The sequence below is a fragment of the Gymnoscopelus braueri genome, assembly GCF_963280865.1.
Source record: "Gymnoscopelus braueri genome assembly, chromosome: 24".
NCBI lineage: Eukaryota > Metazoa > Chordata > Actinopteri > Myctophiformes > Myctophidae > Gymnoscopelus > Gymnoscopelus braueri.
In genome coordinates this window covers 2,676,552-2,695,818 of record NC_137626.1, presented here as the reverse complement: position 1 = coordinate 2,695,818, position 19,267 = coordinate 2,676,552, and the positions used below count along the sequence as shown (strand labels likewise).

The 19,267-nt window shown below is 43.0% G+C and overlaps 2 protein-coding genes across 6 annotated transcripts in view; both read left to right on the top strand.

Annotated features, from left to right (window-relative positions):
- Window positions 1–1,917: 1,917 nt before the first annotated feature.
- On the top strand, window positions 1,918–13,165 carry lipt1 (lipoyltransferase 1; the record flags this gene model as incomplete). The annotated part of the gene is made up of 5 exons (XM_080422001.1): window positions 1,918–1,984; window positions 3,177–3,394; window positions 6,506–6,734; window positions 9,719–9,940; window positions 11,013–13,165. The coding sequence occupies 5 exons, from the start codon at window positions 1,918–1,920 to the stop codon at window positions 11,429–11,431; spliced, it is 1,155 nt and encodes a 384-aa protein (XP_080278127.1). The 3' UTR covers window positions 11,432–13,165.
- Window positions 13,166–15,508: 2,343 nt separating this feature from the next.
- The window catches only part of eif5b (eukaryotic translation initiation factor 5B), a 49,329-nt gene continuing 45,570 nt past the window's right edge, over window positions 15,509–19,267 (top strand). For all 5 annotated transcript variants that reach the window (XM_080422605.1, XM_080422604.1, XM_080422603.1 and 2 more), the window contains exon 1: window positions 15,509–15,604. In XM_080422605.1, coding sequence (XP_080278731.1) covers window positions 15,570–15,604 — 35 coding nt within the window. In that variant the 5' untranslated portion in view covers window positions 15,509–15,569. The remainder of the gene's footprint in view (window positions 15,605–19,267) is intronic.

Here is a 19,267-nt window from a genome sequence, read left to right as displayed (position 1 = left end):
TGTGTGTGTGTGTGTGTGTGTGTGTGTGTGTGTGTGTGTGTGTGTGTTAGGCAGCATGCCAGTGAAGCCACTCAGGTAAGGTAAGAGAGAGCAGAGTGTCTGTCAGATCATGTTATAAAATGCACCCAATAAACAGAACAATAACATACAAGGCAACCTTGTTTGTAGGGAAAAACGCAGAAAGTGAGCACTGTCTTTTTGGCAAAGAGTAAACATACAAACAAGGTGCTCTTTGGTACCAGGGTGAAAGTTGAATGACACAAAAGGGTGGGAAAAAAAACAAGGCACACTAGTGGACAAATTAAAAAGCCTTTATTGAATTGGCTGCATGGCAAGAATACAAATAATGCATCAATGTGTTGTCAGCCTTCACCAGGGTGACTAAACATGAATGAAGTACAAACAGGGCTTTTATAGGAAATGCTATCATAGTCTGATTAACATACAACATTAAGCAGGTGACTAGTAAACAACAACACACTAGGACACATCATCTGTGTTGTTTCCTGAGTCACTGGGTGTTTGGTTTTGGATTTTTAAACCCTCCTTGCAGGTTTCACCGCAGTCTGTAGCTTTTGGGTTCTTCCTCACAGAAGAAGTGGTGTGGGCTGCCAACCCTCTCCACTCCGGTTCGCCGTCTCTCCGGCCGTCCTCTGTCTCTCCAGATGTCACCACGCTCTTCGTGGTGGTGACTAGATAGATAATGAGGCAGAAAAGCCCCACACACAGACACAATGTAAGCTACAAACAAGAACACTCCTCGGTGCAAACTGATACATGATCACATGAACCCAGAGATAATGTGTACCGATGTGTGTTTTGGACTAAAACTAGAGTATAAAAGTCCCTCTTTTGACATTTACAGAATAACTCAATTATAGACAATTATAAGGATCTCACCAATAAATTCCTTAAGTTCCTTAAGTCATTGAACTACAAGTTTATTTATTTATGTATTAGTTTTTCCACTCCAGAAATGAATAAAATCATGACACATTATTAGGATTGTTAGTTTAGTTCAGTTATGTTGAATTTTATTTAAAACAAATGTGTTGAATTTGATACTGATACTGAAGTCTTGAGTTAAGCAGCATTACAGAGAGGTAATAACCCTTCCGCAAGCATCACTGAAGAGATATTGCGATTATAATTTACATCAGTTACCGTCTAAATGAAAATTGCAGATCTACAAGCGCACAATGCGTCGCATCGCGACCTATTGTGAGCTTGTAGATCTGCTATTTTCAAAAGATTTGAAAACTTGTGAAATGGGACACTCTGATTCTAATGAGTACTTTCTACTTTTAAGTACATTTTGATACCAATAATGTTGTTTTAACACTTGTAACGGAGTATATTTCTACATTGCAGTATTGATACTTTTACTTAAGTAAGAAATAAATGTGAGTAGGCTACTTTTTTCCACCACTTACTTTTATCACAGTGCAAACCCAGAGCAGTCAGTTGTTCTATGTGACAGACAGTGACCTGCTCTCACCAGCAGGTGTCAGTGTCTCACACACAAAACTAAACTAAACCCAGAGCCGTATAAGAGAGTTACGACACTAGCGTTGACTCTCATGGTTACCAAGAATGGAATGCGGAAATGCTCGTTCTATCTCAATGACATAGTTCCAATGTTTGGAACTATTAGCCCATAGCAGCCCGCTTTGCGGCGAGATCAGAGCGTGACGTTACTCTCTCTTCTACACTCTGGCTAAACCAAGCCGAGCCAAGCCAAGCCAAGCACGCCTGCCAGTGACGTCACCACGTCACCCGGAAGTAGAACAAAACGCCCCGAACACACACTCATGTCTTCTGCAACCAAAACACACACGTTTTTCAGAGACAACTACACACTGATCTGTCTGTCAATCAAAATCCATTGATCGATCACTCATGACGTCATTAGGGACCATGACGTCATTACTTCGCCGTTACAGCGGTGTGTCTCCACCGCAGGAGCGTGACATCTGTGACCTCCGTGCTTAAAGGTACAGTACAGTGATGGAAAGAAAAGTACTCACATGTTTTTACTTGAGTAAAAGTATCGATACTGCAGAAATGTAGAAATACTCTTGTTACAAGTCCCGTATTTGAAATTTAGTTTTTTTTAGAGTATAAGTAGAAAAGTATTGGTGTAAAAAGTAGAAAGTAATATTATGCAGAAAGTTTGCAGAAAATGTATAAAAATACGACTCATAGTGAGCTTGTAGCTGTAGTATACAACCCTCGTAGACGTGATTCTGACGTCTTCAATCTACGAGAGTTGTAGGGTTCACGCCCCATGGAGACAGGGACTTTCTGCACTATGCCCCGTAGACACTCCAAACATGTACAAATGTGAAAATAAAGGTGCTTAACCCCAAGCCCCAAATGTTAACTGGCTCTACGGGGTAGTAGTTTAATGTAATAATCCGTATCTTTCAATGAAGAAGTGTTTTAATGCCGTCTGTGGCCGAATGCCATTTTTTCACCCTCGTTTACTTCCTGTTTACATTTAGTGTAATTCCGGGTTCCACCGGATGCGCCCCGTCACTACCCGTCACTACCGCCCATTGGGAACTTCCGACAGAATCGGCCACAGACGGCATTAAAACACTTCTTTATTGAAAGATATGGATTATTACATTACACTACTTGGTTGGAAACTTCGGAATCATTTAGAATGTGTATTTAACATAAATCATCTCTTCTGGGGGGTCCCTGGCACTAAACATTTTCAGATGGGGGGGGGGGGGGGGGGGGTAGGCGGCCAACTACATAATACATTTGGGGGTCCTTACTTATACCTGTATCTCCACCTAGAGCTGTCACTATTACACATTGAAGTTGATGATTAATTGTCACTCAAATAATTGTGATGAATGATTCATTGTGTTTATGGCATTGAAACACTGGAACATATGAATACAATAAAACAATTCTGTTAGCCTTTTAGGCTTCCTAATCAAAAACTCCACAGGGCAGAATATAGAATATACAAAGAAATGATTAACATATTTAATATGTATTTAAATGTTGTACATGTAAAAAAAATGCAGAAATCATGACGTGTTATAAGCTTGTAGATCTGCTATTTCTGCTTTTTTAATATTTGAAAATGTGTGAACATTTTTCAACATGGAGACGATTATGACGATTATGACGATTATGCAAAAAATAATTGCGATTAGAGGATTATAGTGACGGGCCTACCTCCACCCCCACAGCGTCTCCGGGTCTGGTCTTACAGTCCACGTCCACAGACATCTACCAGAACCTGGCCCTGGAGGACTGGCTCCATGACCACATGGACCTGACCAGCAACCCACACGTCCTGCTGCTGTGGAGGAACGCCCCCTGTGTGGTGGTGGGCCGACACCAGAACCCCTGGCAAGAGAGCGACCTGAAGGTAAGGAACTGTCTCTGTGTGGTGGTGGTGGGCACTAGGACCCAGAACCCCTGGCAAGAGAGCGACCTGAAGGTAAGGACTGTCTCTGTGTGGTGGTGGGCACTAGGACCCAGAACCCCTGGCAAGAGAGCGACCTGAAGGTAGGGACTGTCTCTGTGTGGTGGTGGGCACTAGGACCCAGAACCCCTGGCAAGAGAGCGACCTGAAGGTAGGGACTGTACAGCAACTTGCAATAGAGCACCGAAGTCTGACGTCATTTACACATCCTAGGTTTGTCTACCTGGTTCGAGGTTTCCCCCCCCCCATTCTGAATCCCCATAGACGTCTTTAATATCGCGTCAAATAAGAACTGTGTTCCAAAAATAAACAAATGATCCCGGCGGTTTCACTCTTATGGATATGAAGCATCAACTGACGGTGAGAAAACGGCAACGCTAATGTTACTTCCACCGAATTAGTTACATTTTCGCCAGGAAACAGACAGTGACTGACTATCATAAACGATACAGAACCTCCTCCCTGACAATATCGCAGAGACAGTTTGTTTATTTTTGGACCACAATTCTTATATGAGACGATTCTATGATGACCCCAATGTTATTCTCCATAGAGACATGACTTTACGAACCTGGGGATGAACGAGTGACGTCAGGACTTCTGTACTCTATGGGCCTGGTCTACAAGATACTGTATACCAGTGGTTCTCAAAGTGGGGTCAGGGGACCCCCAGGGGTTCTTGAGGGAGTTCCAGGGGGTCCCCAGCTAAATGATAGATAATAAGAACCAAATGGACCCTTATGGGTCTGTAACTCTGAGAGTGTACAAATGGAACCAAATGGACCCTAGCGGGTCCATTTGGTTCCATTTGTACACTCTCAGAGTTACATTAACATTGATTTTACGATATAAATTGAGGTCCCAGGGATAGAAATGCCATTAAATGGGGGTCCGTGGCCTAATGCATGTCCAAACTGGGGGTCCTTGAAATTAAAATGGTTGAAAATCACTGCTAGAGCCGTAAAAAATCTTCTCTTATGGGGGTCCTTGGCATATCTTTTCAAATGGGGGTCCGCGGGCTATTACAGTAAGTGTCAATTTGGGGGTCCTTGACATGAAAAAGTGTGAGAACCACTGCTGTTCACCACAACGTTAAGATACCCATGAACCTGTCAAAGTACTTCAAAAACCACAGTAAATGAAGTCCACAATCACAACACCAGAGGCAGCTCCACTGAACGCATCCAACCCAGATTTGGCACAAACAAGGGGTTGAATTCGTTCCCCTGCTATGCCACAAAAATGTGGAATGCTCTACCAAAAGCAGTGAAGGAGTGTAAAACCCTACTCTCTTTCAAAACTGCCCTAAAAGAGTACCTTCAGGTGGCTGCAATTCCCCTGTAAAAGTCATAACTTAACCCCCCCCTCCTCGAACTGTTTACTGTGCATATTTCTGTTTGACTTATTTCTAAACTGTTTGTATGATGTCCTGCATAGTAGCGTATATCTGTCTGTCATTTAATGTCGCTATGAATTGAGTACAAAGGACCCCAATGGAAACAAGCCATAGGCTTTCTTGGGCTTGAAATCTTATTAGCTGACCTTGCATTGAAATGTACTTTCATGAGCTTTTTTCTGCAAACTTCTAATAAAGTATTCAATCAATCAATCAATCAAAACTGTCCCTGTGTGGTGGTGGTGGTGGGCCCAGAACTCCTGGCAGGACAGTGACCTGAAGGGCTGTGACTGGCCACAAGCAACTTCCCATTGATTGATTGATTGATTGAATATATTATTATTAACAGGTTTGTTAAACAGTACAGCTAGTACAGTCAAAGGTTATGCTAAAAGGATAACAAAAAAAAACTTGTTTTCCATTGTGGTCCGTTGTACATTGTACTGTATTTCATCAGCAATACATGTAATACATATAATACATAATATAATACAACACAACACAACACAACACATATTAGTTGAAAACTAAGTAGCATCAACTAAAAGTTTGTTTGTAAAGAATGTTCAAAAATAGCAGATGTACAAGGCAAGCTCACAGCTCTGTGAGCTTGTACATCTGTATATCTTTTTGAGAACCAGTGTTCTAAACCACTGTTGTAAATCCTAAGAGTTTTCTGAAAAACCTATGTTGCTATATATGACCTCAGTACATAGAGATACCACACATATGAACAGAGCAACTACCTTTAATTACATTTGAATAAATTGCTGCTATTTGTCTCAAAGGTTTTATACCAGGGGTGCCCAAAAGGTTGATCGCGATCTACCAGTAGATCACAAAGCTGTGCAGGTAGACCACATGACATGCCCCTAAAAAATTATAATTGAAATATATGTATATATATATATTTATAAATACAAATCACAGAACTCCTCCTTTTTGTCATCTGCCGCTTGACTTAAGGTGACTTGATTGATTGACATCAAGAAGGGCCTGTCAAACCCCACAATGCAATGCTTTGTTTTCAAGTGTCATAGAGAGAGAGTAGAATGACATAGTTATATTAAAAATGTGTGAGGCAAAGAACCCAAAAACCTACCACTTCCATACAGAATGGGAGGAAGACTATTTTCCCCCACTATTTCTCATTCCAAGTGTGTTTGTCTTATATGTAACGCCAGGGCCACTAATCCAACGCCCTCTCAGGTAAAAAAGAAAAGTGGTGGGTAGATCTAGTCGAGCTGGTCAGTTTAGTAGTCAAAAAAGTGTCAAAAAGAAGTCAAAAAAGTGTGGGCACCCCTGTTTTATACCAAGTGAATGCAAAACAAATACTGCTGTCAACTGTTTCATAAGTTTATCCCAAGCTAACCTTTCCTATATGGATGTATAACTATTTCTGACAGAAAATGCACAATTCTTATACTGTTTCATAAGATAGTCTTCCCTCTTAAGTTGCAATGTAACACGGCTCTGTTTGCACATTTCTTTATTCACATTTATATTTATTATGTAATTGTACATACAGCCATGTAAACGTGTGTGTGTGTGTGTGTGTGTGTGTGTGTGTGTGTGTGTGTGTGTGTGTGTGTGTGTGTGTGTGTGTGTGTGTGTGTGTGTGTGTGTGTGTGTGTGTGTGTGCGCGTGTGTGTGTGAAGGTGTTGAGGAGTTCTCAGGTTCCTCTGGCCAGGAGGAGGAGTGGAGGAGGAACGGTGTTCCACGACCTGGGGAACGTCAACCTGACCTTCTTCACCTCCAAGAAGCAGTACGACAGACACAGGAACCTGAGGCTTCTCACCACGGCTCTGAAGAACCTCTCCCCACAGCTGGACGTCCAAAGCACCGACCGCTTCGACGTGCTGCTCAACGGGCACTACAAGATCTCCGGTACACAGACCTTTATTGATATTTCAGATTTTTATTGGAGGAGTGGTAGCCCCTCGAGATGCAGCATCTCAGTTTCCAGGGGGTCCCATAAACAGAACATAACAGACGTAGATAATAGATATACACATACATTCCTACACGGATATAGCCTTAGATCACGACTCTCGGAGATGTATTGTATCGATTTTGACGTTTTTATATCTACGAGAGTCTTAGCTCCACCCATTCCAGATTGCCCTGGAATGTCACCAGTAAAGCCTGTATTTCACCGAACATGTACAAATGCTAAATATAAGGTGATTACCCGCTTACACCAAATGTTAACTAGGTGTCTGGAGTGTTTGTGTAATGTATTAGTCCATATTATTCAATAAAGAAGTGTTTCAATCCCGTCTGTGGCCGAACGCCATTTTTTCCCCCCTTGTTTACTTCCTGTTAACATTGAGTGTAATTCCGGCTTTCACCGGATGCAACCCGTCACAACCGCCCATTGGGAACTTCCAACAGAATCGGCCACAGACGGGATTAAAACACTTCTTTATTGAAAAATACGGACTAACACATTGCACAAAGACTCCGTACCGCTAGTTAACATTTGGGGGAAGCGTGTAAGCACCTTATATATATTTTTTTGTACATGTACGGAGAAGTACAGGCTTTACTGGTGGTAAGTCCAGGGCACTCTGGGGGGGTGGTCGCTTTTCTAACTCGTATAAATGTAAAAATCAATTATAGTCTTGATCTAAGGCTACGGATAGCTCACCCGGCCTCTAACACCCACCCCACCCCCCACCACACCATCAGCTGTTAAACAGCAGAAGAGAAAGAAAGAAGGGCTTAGTACAAATACCCCAGTGCATATGTCCCCTACAGGTACAGTCAGTTTAGAAGCTTAAACAAGTTGAATCAAGATGTGAATATAGGGAAGTCCTGCAGCGACAGAAGGATGTGATGGATCTAAAGAGATGGAGGAAGATCATTCCAATCAGATGGAGCTTTGTAGCAGAATGACCTTCGTCCAACCTCTTTACACTTCGTTCACGCGTGTCTTTTAAAATATCATTAGACTTTGTTTGATGCATTATTACTGTTATTCTGTAACAGTCATAAGGCAATGCAAGGCAGTTTTATTTGTGTAGCACATTTCAACCAACAAGGCAATTCCACGTGTTTTACGCGCAGAACAACGAGCAAAGGAAACACAATTAATACAATGACATTAGGATGCATGAGACTAAATAAATAAATGGCTGTGATATACATACATTCATTTCATGTATTACATCAGGGATGATGGAGAGGGCCACTATGTTTCCACACTCACAGAGGGACACATTGCGTATACTGTCAGAGGGCAGACACCTATTATCTCTGTATTTTTACTTTTTTTTTGTAAATTAATGCCGTACTTCGCCATTCTATGTCACACAAAAGTAGCAAAAATAGCCGATCTACAAGCTCAAAACGTGTCGCACTGCGACGCGTTTTGAGCTTGTAGATCTGCTATTTTTTGCTATGTTTTAATTGGAATCCAGATTTTGTTTTGCTATTTTTCAATTGGAATCCTGAAAAGTAAAATGTTTACTTAATTTCAAATGCATTTAGTTATACTTATGTTAACTTTATGAACTTAAATACGAATACATTGGACATAAGAAAGACAATAGAATTTTAATACTAGTCATTAAGCTACTAATATAGACTGAAGTAATTAAAGCGGATCATGTTTGCATGTTTGGAATCGTAACAGCTGAAATCAATAATATATCACTATTCTGTTATTAACCTGCGGGCCGCATTAAGTGAAGGTGGGGGGCCGCCAGTTACACCAGTTCCCTCTCAACAGTAAACAAACCAACATACAGTATAAGTGTACACAGGGTATCTGCACATTTATAAATTGTCAATTTAATGACTTTTAAGACCTTTTAATAGCCGATCTGGAAGCTCACAACGCCTCACAGTGCGAGGCGTGGTGAGCTTGTAGTTTATATATTTTCACAACACTCATCTGTGGAACCGAGTCAAACACACACACACACACACACACACACACACACACACACACACACACACACACACACACACACACACACACACACACACACACACAGCTAAGCTGCAACTCCCTCCTTGCTGGTGCTCCGGCATCTGCCATCAAACCCCTGGAGCTTGTTCAGAAAGCTGCGGCTCGTCTGGTGTTCAACCGCCCCAAGTTCTCCCACACAACCATCCTTCTCCGCTCTCTACACTGGCTCCCCGTAGCGGCTCGCATCCAGTTCAAAACCCTGGTGCTAGCCTATAGGGCAGTGAAAGGAACAGCTCCTTCCTACCTCCGGGCTATGGTCGATGCCTACACCCCTGCCCGACCACTTCGGTCTGCCACCTCGGGGCGACTGATTGCCTCGTCACTCAAGGGTCCTTCTGGCCGATCCACACGGTCACGACTCTTTTCTGTTCTGGCCCCACAGTGGTGGAATGAACTTCCCACTGATGTTAGGACAGCAGAGTCACTGCCCATATTTCGCCGCAGGCTGAAAACTCACCTCTTCAGGAAACACTACCCTTCCTCTCTGCCTGACCTACTTGTTGTTAACTAGTTGTACGAACGCTTGTTTTCTATTGCTGTATTGTTTATTGGATTATTGGATTGTTTATTGGATCTTGTTTAGTCGATTCACTTATTTGTTTTAGCTCATGCTCATTTGATTTAGCTATTTTGTCTCATCTGTTTAAGGAAATAGGTAGCTGATATATTGCACTTTTACCTTAGCGCTAGGTATACTCTTGGTTGCTTGTTTTTGCAGATAATGCACTAAGGACTTCTGGTGATTAGTAGTTTTCGTTCCCTACCTATGTTGAATGCACTTATTGTAAGTCGCTTTGGATAAAAGCGTCTGCTAAATGACTAATGTAATGTAATGTAATGTAATGTAAGCTGGGTCATAGTGTGTCCTATAACTGTGTTGTGTTGTGTTCATCAGGGACAGCAGCTAAGCTGGGACGCACCGTGTCCTACCACCACTGCACCCTGCTGTGCTCAGCGGACCGGGCTCTGCTGTCGGCGGCGCTCAGGCCGACGTGCGAGGGGATCCGTAGCAACGCCACGCCCAGCGTCCCCTCGCCCGTCAGGAACCTGCAGGACGAGGACCCCGCTCTGGACTGCCGGACCATCATGAGCGCCGTGGCAGAGCAGTACGAAACAGGTCCGTTACGTCAGGGGTTCTCTAACCCCCTCCCCCCCCCCCGAAATAATCATATTTCAACTGGGGACCCCCCAAAATAATCATATTTCAACTGGGGACCCCCGAAATAATCGTATTTCAACTGGGGACCCCCCGAAATAATCGTATTTCAACTGGGGACCCCCGAAATAATCGTATTTCAACTGGGGACCCCCGAAATAATCATATTTCAACTGGGGACCCCCCGAAATAATCATATTTCAACTGGGGACCCCCCGAAATAATTATATTTCAACTGGGGACCCCCCGAAATAATCGTATTTCAACTGGGGACCCCCCGAAATAATCGTATTTCAACTGGGGACCCCCGAAATAATCGTATTTCAACTGGGGACCCCCGAAATAATCATATTTCAACTGGGGACCCCCCGAAATAATCATATTTCAACTGGGGACCCCCCAAAATAATCATATTTCAACTGGGGACCCCCCGAAATAATTATATTTCAACTGGGGACCCCCCAAAATAATCATATTTCAACTGGGGACCCCCCAAAATAATCATATTTCAACTGGGGACCCCCAAAATAAATAATCATATTTCAACTGGGGACCCCCCGAAATAATTATATTTCAACTGGGGACCCCCAAAATAATCATATTTCAACTGGGGACCCCCAAAATAATCATATTTCAACTGGGGACCCCCCGAAATAATTATATTTCAACTGGGGACCCCCCACCCTGACAAGCACTTGTTATTGTAGGCATTACATTTAGCCACTAGAGGGTGGGTGAGGATTATTAGACCAACCGCTGGTGGCAATTTAGAAAAATGGCTGCCTCACCCACCAGGGTGTGAATTTGCTTCCAACATATCTATCAACACATCTGCCAAATGTGGTGCTTTTATCACAAAATGAATGATTGGTCTGATATGTTGAGCTAAGCTTTTAGGAAAGCAAAGAAGAATAGAGAGATAGAAAGAATATTTTAATATTCCTGATATAAATACAACCTCTCCTCTCCTCTCCTCTCCTCTCCTCTCCTCTCCTCTCCTCTCCTCTCCTCTCCTCTCCTCTCCTCTCCTCAGAGTTTGGTAGCAGTGCACAGGTCCATCTTGTGGATCCCAGTGATGACCGGTCATTTCCTGGTATCCATAGACTGACCAATGAGCTGCGGTCTTGGGAGTGGAGGTTTGGACGCACTCCCAAGTTCACCGTCCACGCCCCCCTCCGTCTCCACGACGACGCCTCCACCAATCACCACAGCCCGGCGTCCGTTACGATGGAGGTGAAGAGCGGGCTGATAGAACAATGCGTGATCCAGGCGTCGCCCGATTGGCTGCCGGCGGAGGCGTGCGACGAGTTCTCGTCGATGCTGATTGGCTGCCGGTTCTGTCCGGGCGCCGTGGCGGCGGTCGCCGCGGAGATGTTGAGAACGGCGCCGCGCGGGGACGAGCGAGGGGCGGGGCTTAGGGAGCTGTGTCACAGTGTGGCTGCTCTGATGTGACACACATAGGGTCAGAGCGGGGGGGCGGGGCTTAACGAGGTGTGGCCGCTCTGATGTGACACACATAGGGTCGGGATCCGGAACCAAATCCAACATTTAAGGAACCGGAATGGGTTTCATCACATTTGGGACCGTTTTCTATCTACACTGTCAGAGCTGGTTATGTGGACTTCACTTCACGTCTGCTGTACAATTATAATACCGGTGGTTCTCTTAACTTTTTTATTTGATTTCAAGGACCACCATAACTCTGAGAGAGTAAGGGTCCATTTGGTTCCATTTGTACACTCTCAGAGTTACAGACCTGTAAGGGTCCATTTGGAACCTCCTCAAGTAACCCAGAGGGTCCTTGCACCGCACTTTGAGAACCACCACAAATAATATGTATGCAATATGATACTGTATGTATGATTGAATTTGTGTTTATATACATATACTATATACAGGTTTTAGTTTTTTGTCATGAAGGCCAAAATTATATAGGTTTAAAATATATAAAGGGAACTGTTAAGAAATGGGAATTGTTCAAATCCTAGAGGACCCTAACCCTAGACAACCCTAGACATCGTCTAAGACCCCCAGGTTGATGTGCGTTAAGGCCATGGACCCCCATCTGAGGCCATTACTGATCTCTGGGATCCCTATCTACTCTGTCAGATCCTCAGTGTTAATGTAACTCTGTGACATGTCCTGAACAGGAAGGCCAGTTTAGGGCATGTTGTAGCTGAATGGTTAGAGAGCCTGCCTGGGAAGCCAAAGGTCCCAGGTTCGATTCCAGGCCTCAGCGATGTGGGGAAGTGTCCCTGAGACAAGACACTTAACCCCTAAACTGCTCACTGCTGCTAGGATGGTGAAATACAGACAAGACAAGTTTTATGTATGTGCAAAATATACAGTGGCAAGAAACACCCCATGGAGTGGGGACCAAATGATTGAATGTCGTCAAATAATGGTCGAAGTATGAGTCTGGCTCTAGATGTGATTTAATACAACACGGTGTGTGTGTGTGTGTGTGTGTGTGTGTGCATGTGCGCACGTGTGTGTGTGTGTGTGTGTGTGTGTGACTGTGCGCACCATTTGTGTTATTATACAACACAACACACTGAAGATGCCCTATCCACAGGTTTCCTAGGGCATGGTCTGTCCATTTGATCAGGTATCAGGGATCAAATAGGAAACTTGTGGATAGATCCTGTTTTTTTCTTTGTTTTTTGTCAGTTAAAACAAAGACACTGCTCATAAGTGTTACATACGGTATAGAACACGTGTTTTTGATGATGACACAAACATCCTGAACTTAAACACTTAAACCCTACGTAGTACCTACTTGGTTAACCAGGGGTCAACCCCGAGGGGTCTATCCTTGGCCCCCCTAATTTCCCCCCATAGGAGGACATCAAAATCTAGTACAAGTACATCAAATCTCGTCACCGAAAATAGCCGATCTATGTAAGACCGGCTATTTTGGCCAAATGTTCACCTATGACATACCCCAGGATATGGACACTATAGGGTTCATGTGGTTAAACCAGACATAAGCCTCTTTCCCACCTGCACAGACAGCATTGAATCTACTGGCAATGTTTCATATCGGTTTAAGCCATTAACTCTTTAACTGCTGGAGTAATAGTGTGATAGTGTGACGCTCGAAAACGAGCGGTGTTACCAACCTTTGAAAAAGCATGGAATATTTCCCGTGATCGCTGTCCTCACGGCGATCGCCTCATTACATCAGAATCAGAATCAGGTTTATTGTCACATCACAGGTTTACAAGGTAAAAAAAATGCACGGGGTCTCGTGGTATGGGGGGGGGGGGATTATATGTATTTGGCCTGCCGACCCCCATCTGAAAAATAGCAGATCTACAAGCTCTACACTACAAGCTCAAGCTATGAGCTTGTATATCTGCTAGTTTTGAATGGCACGGATGCGTTCCCGGTTTGAATGGGTTAATGTGGGAACAGGAGCCGCTGTCACTTTACATGTAAATGTTTGTGTAACTCTACACCTGCAGCTGGACGGGACAATGTGTGACACTGTTCATTGTATTATCATTTTATACATGATGGATCGTTTCATACGTGTGTGTGTGTGTGTGTGTGATGTAAAGAAATAAAGTGTAAACGCGTAATAAAGTGTGAAATAAAATGTGACTATAGATCTTCATTTATACAGTCTATGCTATAGATACTCTAGGTGTTTTGTCCTGATGCATTTCCTGGGAATATTAATCAATTCTTTGAGTGAATTCATGGGTTCCATCAATGTGATATGTACCGTATGTACAGTATGTACAATATGTACTGTATGTACAATATGTACTGTATGTACAGTATGGGTACAGCTACAGTATGAAGCGACCCCACAAAAGTCCCGGCCGCAACTCGCTGCACCAAGCGAGCTAGCTCTCTCGGTGCAGCTTGTTAGCCTGGCCTGGTCTCCCGTGTGAGGGAGCAGGGTTCCATATCGGCTCAATATACGAAACGCTACATTACATACTGTACATATGCATAATGTACGTACGTATATACATACTGTATGTATACATGCATATGTACATATATATACATTTACTATATATATTAGGTTTTTGTGTGACAATAAAAAATAATTGGTCAGGATATGTATTTTATCCAATCAGAGGAGAGAACTCATACATGATGGTGACATTGGAAGTGTTGAAAAAACAAACAAACAAATATACACATTATTGCAAACAAAAGGTGTAACTGGAACACCATACATTTTAAACTGATACATGGATTACTTCTCTCTCCTGATTGGATACAATTGGTATCCTGACCTGAACAAGTAGCATAAAGAGCTGGAGAGGTGGGGAGACCCCTGTTAATGAACAAACACAATTTCATTAAGAACCCCCAAAGTCATATCATATGTATTTAGCTGTGGGGCCCCTGTATGAAAACATGTTGTACCAGGGGGCCCTATAAAAGAAGATTTGTGCAAAACCTTTCAGAATGATTCCAAATCCTCCTCCAGACTGTTTCTAGATGTTTCTAAATCACACTGAAGTATAAAGAGTTATTAGTTGAGATTATTTTGCTGGGAACACCTTGGAACACCCACAACCCACTCAATGAGGACCCCTGGCCGGCCCTGGGGGTCCCCGGACCACACTTTGAATCAGAATATATATGTCTTTAACCTTGTTAACGAATCACTTAGAGCAGTGGTTCTCAAAGTGGGGTCCGGGGACCCCCAGGGGTCCTCCAGGGGGCTTCCGGCAACACACAGTTTAACCACTTTAACTTTTACATTTTACACAGCACACAGGCTATTTGAAAACAGCTGATCATGTACAAGCTGATCTACAAGCACAACACGTCACGATGTGATGCATATTAGTGAGCTTGTAGATCAGCTTGTAGATCAAAACATATAATAATCCGACTTGGCAACAGCAGCGCAGTTTGCGCAGATCTAGCCATGGTTCACAATCATGACGCTCGTCTGTCACAAGCGTCATGGAACCACTTGTTCCTGGTTTTGGACATTTTTCCATTTACAATCCGTACATCTACATAAACCTTCACATTTCAAATATAAAGTGTTGTCCCCACGGCCATGGATGTAACAAGTTAAAACGCTTGGGTTTAAGTACCCGTATCTTCCGTATTGTTCAATAAAAAACGTTTTAATCCGATTGGCGGCCATTTTCTCATAGAGTTATAATGTAACAGAGTGCAATACACCTGCCAACCAATAGGATCGCGTAGTTGAACGCATGAAGGACATTTTTAGAAAATGGCCACCGATCGGATTAAAAAGCTATTTATTAAACAATACGTAAGATACGGGTACTTAGACCCAGGCGTTTCAACTTGTTACATCCGTGGCCGTGAGGTCAGCACTTAATATTTGAAATGTGAAGGTTTATGTTCGTATGTGTACGTAACGTACGGGCTGTAGATGGAGAAATGGAGACGAGGTGCTCCATGGTTTCAGGGTTTGCGCAGCAGAACATGCGCCGCATCGCGCGCAGCAGCGACGCCCCCGAACCGACCGGGCCGGTGACGTCACGCGGCGCATGCGCACAGCGCCTCAGCGGTGAGCATATGGAGAGTAGTGCTGCTGTGTCTGCGTTACACTCACACTACACAACTACTACTACACACCATGGGGAAGAAGCAGAAGAAAGGCCCAGAGGACAGGTATGATGAGACACTTATGACGTCATTTTCAACCTCCTGCGTGACGTCATTAGCGCGATGCCGACCCCCCCCGGTTAGCCTTGAAACCGTTGTGTTTGGGCTAGCCCTGTGTGTGTGTGTGTGTGTGTGTGGGGGGGGGCTAACGGCTAAGCTAACCCAGCATGAGTTTTCGTGTGTGTGTGTGTGTGGTGTGTGTGTGTGTGTGTGTGTGTGTGTGTGTGTGTGTGTGTGTGTGTGTGTGTGTGTGTGTGTGTGTGTGTGTGTGTGTGTGTGTGTGTGTGTGTGTGTGTGTGTGTGTGTGTGTGTGTGTGTTCATTCTCTCTCTCTCTCCCTCTCTGACTGTGTGTGTGTGTGTGTGTTCATTCTCTCTCTGACTGTGTGTGTGTGTGTGTTCATTCTCTCTCTGACTGTGTGTGTGTGTTTTCATTCTCTCTCTCTCTCTGACTGTGTGTGTGTGTGTGTGTATGTGTATGTGTGTTCATTCTCTCTCTCTCTCTCTCTCTGAGTGTGTGTGTGTGTGTGTTCATTCTCTCTCTCTCTCTCTCTCTCTCTCTGACTGTGTGTGTGTGTGTGTGTGTGTGTGTGTGTGTGTGTGGTGTGTGTGTGTTCATTCTCTCTCTCTCTGACTGTGTGTGTGTGTGTGTGTGTGTGTGTTCATTCTCTCTCTCTCTCTCTGACTGTGTGTGTGTGTGTGTGTGTGTGTGTGTTGAAATACCCTCCTAAATATCATATCATAAACCCTTAAAATGTAATATAATAATCATAAGTGACCATAGACTACATGTTTAAACAACATGTACACACAGCAGTCACTCACTGGTTATGACTGACACCTAAAACATGTTTCAATTAAAAGTCATAAAGATGATTATATGTGAGATTAGTTTGAATACATTGTGTCCACCATGGGTCCTGACAGGTGAGTGTATATTAAAAATAACATCTTATAATAAATGATCTATTCCAGTGTCTGTCTGGGTTTATAATGACTGATCTTTATGATAAATACATGTTAATGTACAGTTATGAAGCTGACTGTTAAAAACCACTTCAACCACACACACACACACACACACACACACACACACACACACACACACACACACACACACACACACACACACACACACACATCCATCCATATTATTCTGGTGGGGGTTGAACAGTCAGTCATTGACTAAAGATACGCGTGGTGAGCTTGTAGATCTGATATTTTTTGGGGCAAAGAGATTTGGTTTTTGAGGGAAAAAACTTAGCCTGGAAGAGGCCAGGTTGAAGCTAGCTAGGATGGCATGCTAACGTGTTAGCTTAGCATGTCATGTCATGTCAGGACACTGTGTGTGTGTGTGTGTGTGTGTGTGTGTGTGTTACAGTTAAACTGAACATATGTTAGGACAGTTACCCACAACTGGAGATAAGACTGTTGGAGTGGAGGCTTGGAAACAAGCTAATGGCACGGTGTATATGTTATTATTCACTGTTGTGGCGTTACTTTGAATTATCATTATTTTTCATATCATATTTATTATTGTTATGTATTTATTTGTGTTTTTAAATTATATTCCTAGATGCCAGCTGACATGTACATGCTAGAGTATGACAGCACAGAGCTGAGTGAGTGAATGAATGAGTTGACCTGACCTGGCCCTGAGTGCAACCTCATCCATTTCTATTGTACTGAGAGAGAGAATGAGAGAGAGAGAATGAGAGGGAGAGTGAAATGGGTGAGAGAGAGAATGAGAGAGACAGACAGAAAGAGTGAAAATAGTGTGAGAGAGACAGACAGACAGAAAGAGAGTGAAAGATGGTGAGAGAGAGACAGACAGACAGACAGAGTGAAATGAGGGAGAGAGAGACGCAAAGATTATAATGATATGAGAGAGAGAGAGAAGGCCCTGCTCTGTGTGTGTGTGTGTGTGTGTGTGTGTGTGTGTGTGTGTGTGTGTTTGTTTGAGGGGGGTCACTGGGGTCAGTTGATACTCATACCTGCTCCTAACGTTTAGGATGGAACTAAAAGCAGAGGACTTTAATGTCACCTACAGTATGTGTTAAATATATATGTAACACATACCCCAATGACAGCTTAAAGGGCACTGCACTGTTTTTCAGAGAGAGAGAGAGAGGTAGAGAGAGAGAGAGGCCTTTTCTTGGAGGTTTAGCCTTTTCATCAGTTGTATTGTTTGTGTCATTAGCTTTTAAGTTGTGTTTATCCTCCGTTATCCTAGTCTCGCGTAGCCAGACAACTATTCCACAATCTCTGAATGTTATATAGAGTCTGAACTACACCTCCTGAATGTTATATAGAGTCTAGAACTACACCTCCTGAATGTTATATAGAGTCTGAACTACACCTCCTGAATGTTATATAGAGTCTGGAACTACACCTCCTGAATGTTATATAGAGTCTGAACTACACCTCCTGAATGTTATATAGAGTCTGAACTACACCTCCTGAATGTTATATAGAGTCTGGAACTACACCTCCTGAATGTTATATAGAGTCTGGAACTACACCTCCTGAATGTTATGTAGAGTCTGGAACTACACCTCCTGAATGTTATATAGAGTCAGGAACTACACCTCCTGAATGTTATATAGAGTCAGGAACTACACCTCCTGAATGTTATATAGAGTCAGGAACTACTCCTCCTGAATGTTATATAGAGTCTGAACTACACCTCCTGAATGTTATATAGAGTCTAGAACTACACCTCCTGAATGTTATATAGAGTCTGGAACTACACCTCCTGAATGTTATATAGAGTCTAGAACTACACCTCCTGAATGTTATATAGAGTCTGGAACTACACCTCCTAAATGTTATGTAGAGTCTGGAACTACACCTCCTGAATGTTATATAGAGTCTAGAACTACACCTCCTGAATGTTATATAGAGTCAGGAACTACACCTCCTGAATGTTATATAGAGTCAGGAACTACACCTCCTGAATGTTATATAGAGTCTGAACTACACCTCCTGAATGTTATATAGAGTCTGAACTACACATCCTGAATGTTATATAGAGTCTGAACTACACCTCCTGAATGTTATATAGAGTCTGGAACTACACCTCCTGAATGTTATATAGAGTCTAGAACTACAACTCCTGAATGTTATATAGAGTCTGGAACTACACCTCCTGAATGTTATATAGAGTCTGGAACTACACCTCCTGAATGTTATATAGAGTCTAGAACTACAACTCCTGAATGTTATATAGAGTCTAGAACTACACCTCCTGAATGTTATGTAGAGTCTAGAACTACACCTCCTGAATGTTATATAGAGTCTAGAACTACACCTCCTGAATGTTATATAGAGTCTGGAACTACACCTCCTGAATGTTATATAGAGTCTGAACTACACCTCCTGAATGTTATATAGAGTCTGAACTACACCTCCTGAATGTTATATAGAGTCTGGAACTACACCTCCTGAATGTTATATAGTCTAGAACTACACCTCCTAAATGTTATATAGAGTCTAGAACTACACCTCCTGAATGTTATATAGAGTCTGGAACTACACCTCCTGAATGTTATATAGAGTCTGGAACTACACCTCCTAAATGTTATATAGAGTCTGGAACTACACCTCCTGAATGTTATATAGAGTCTGGAACTACACCTCCTGAATGTTATATAGAGTCTGGAACTACACCT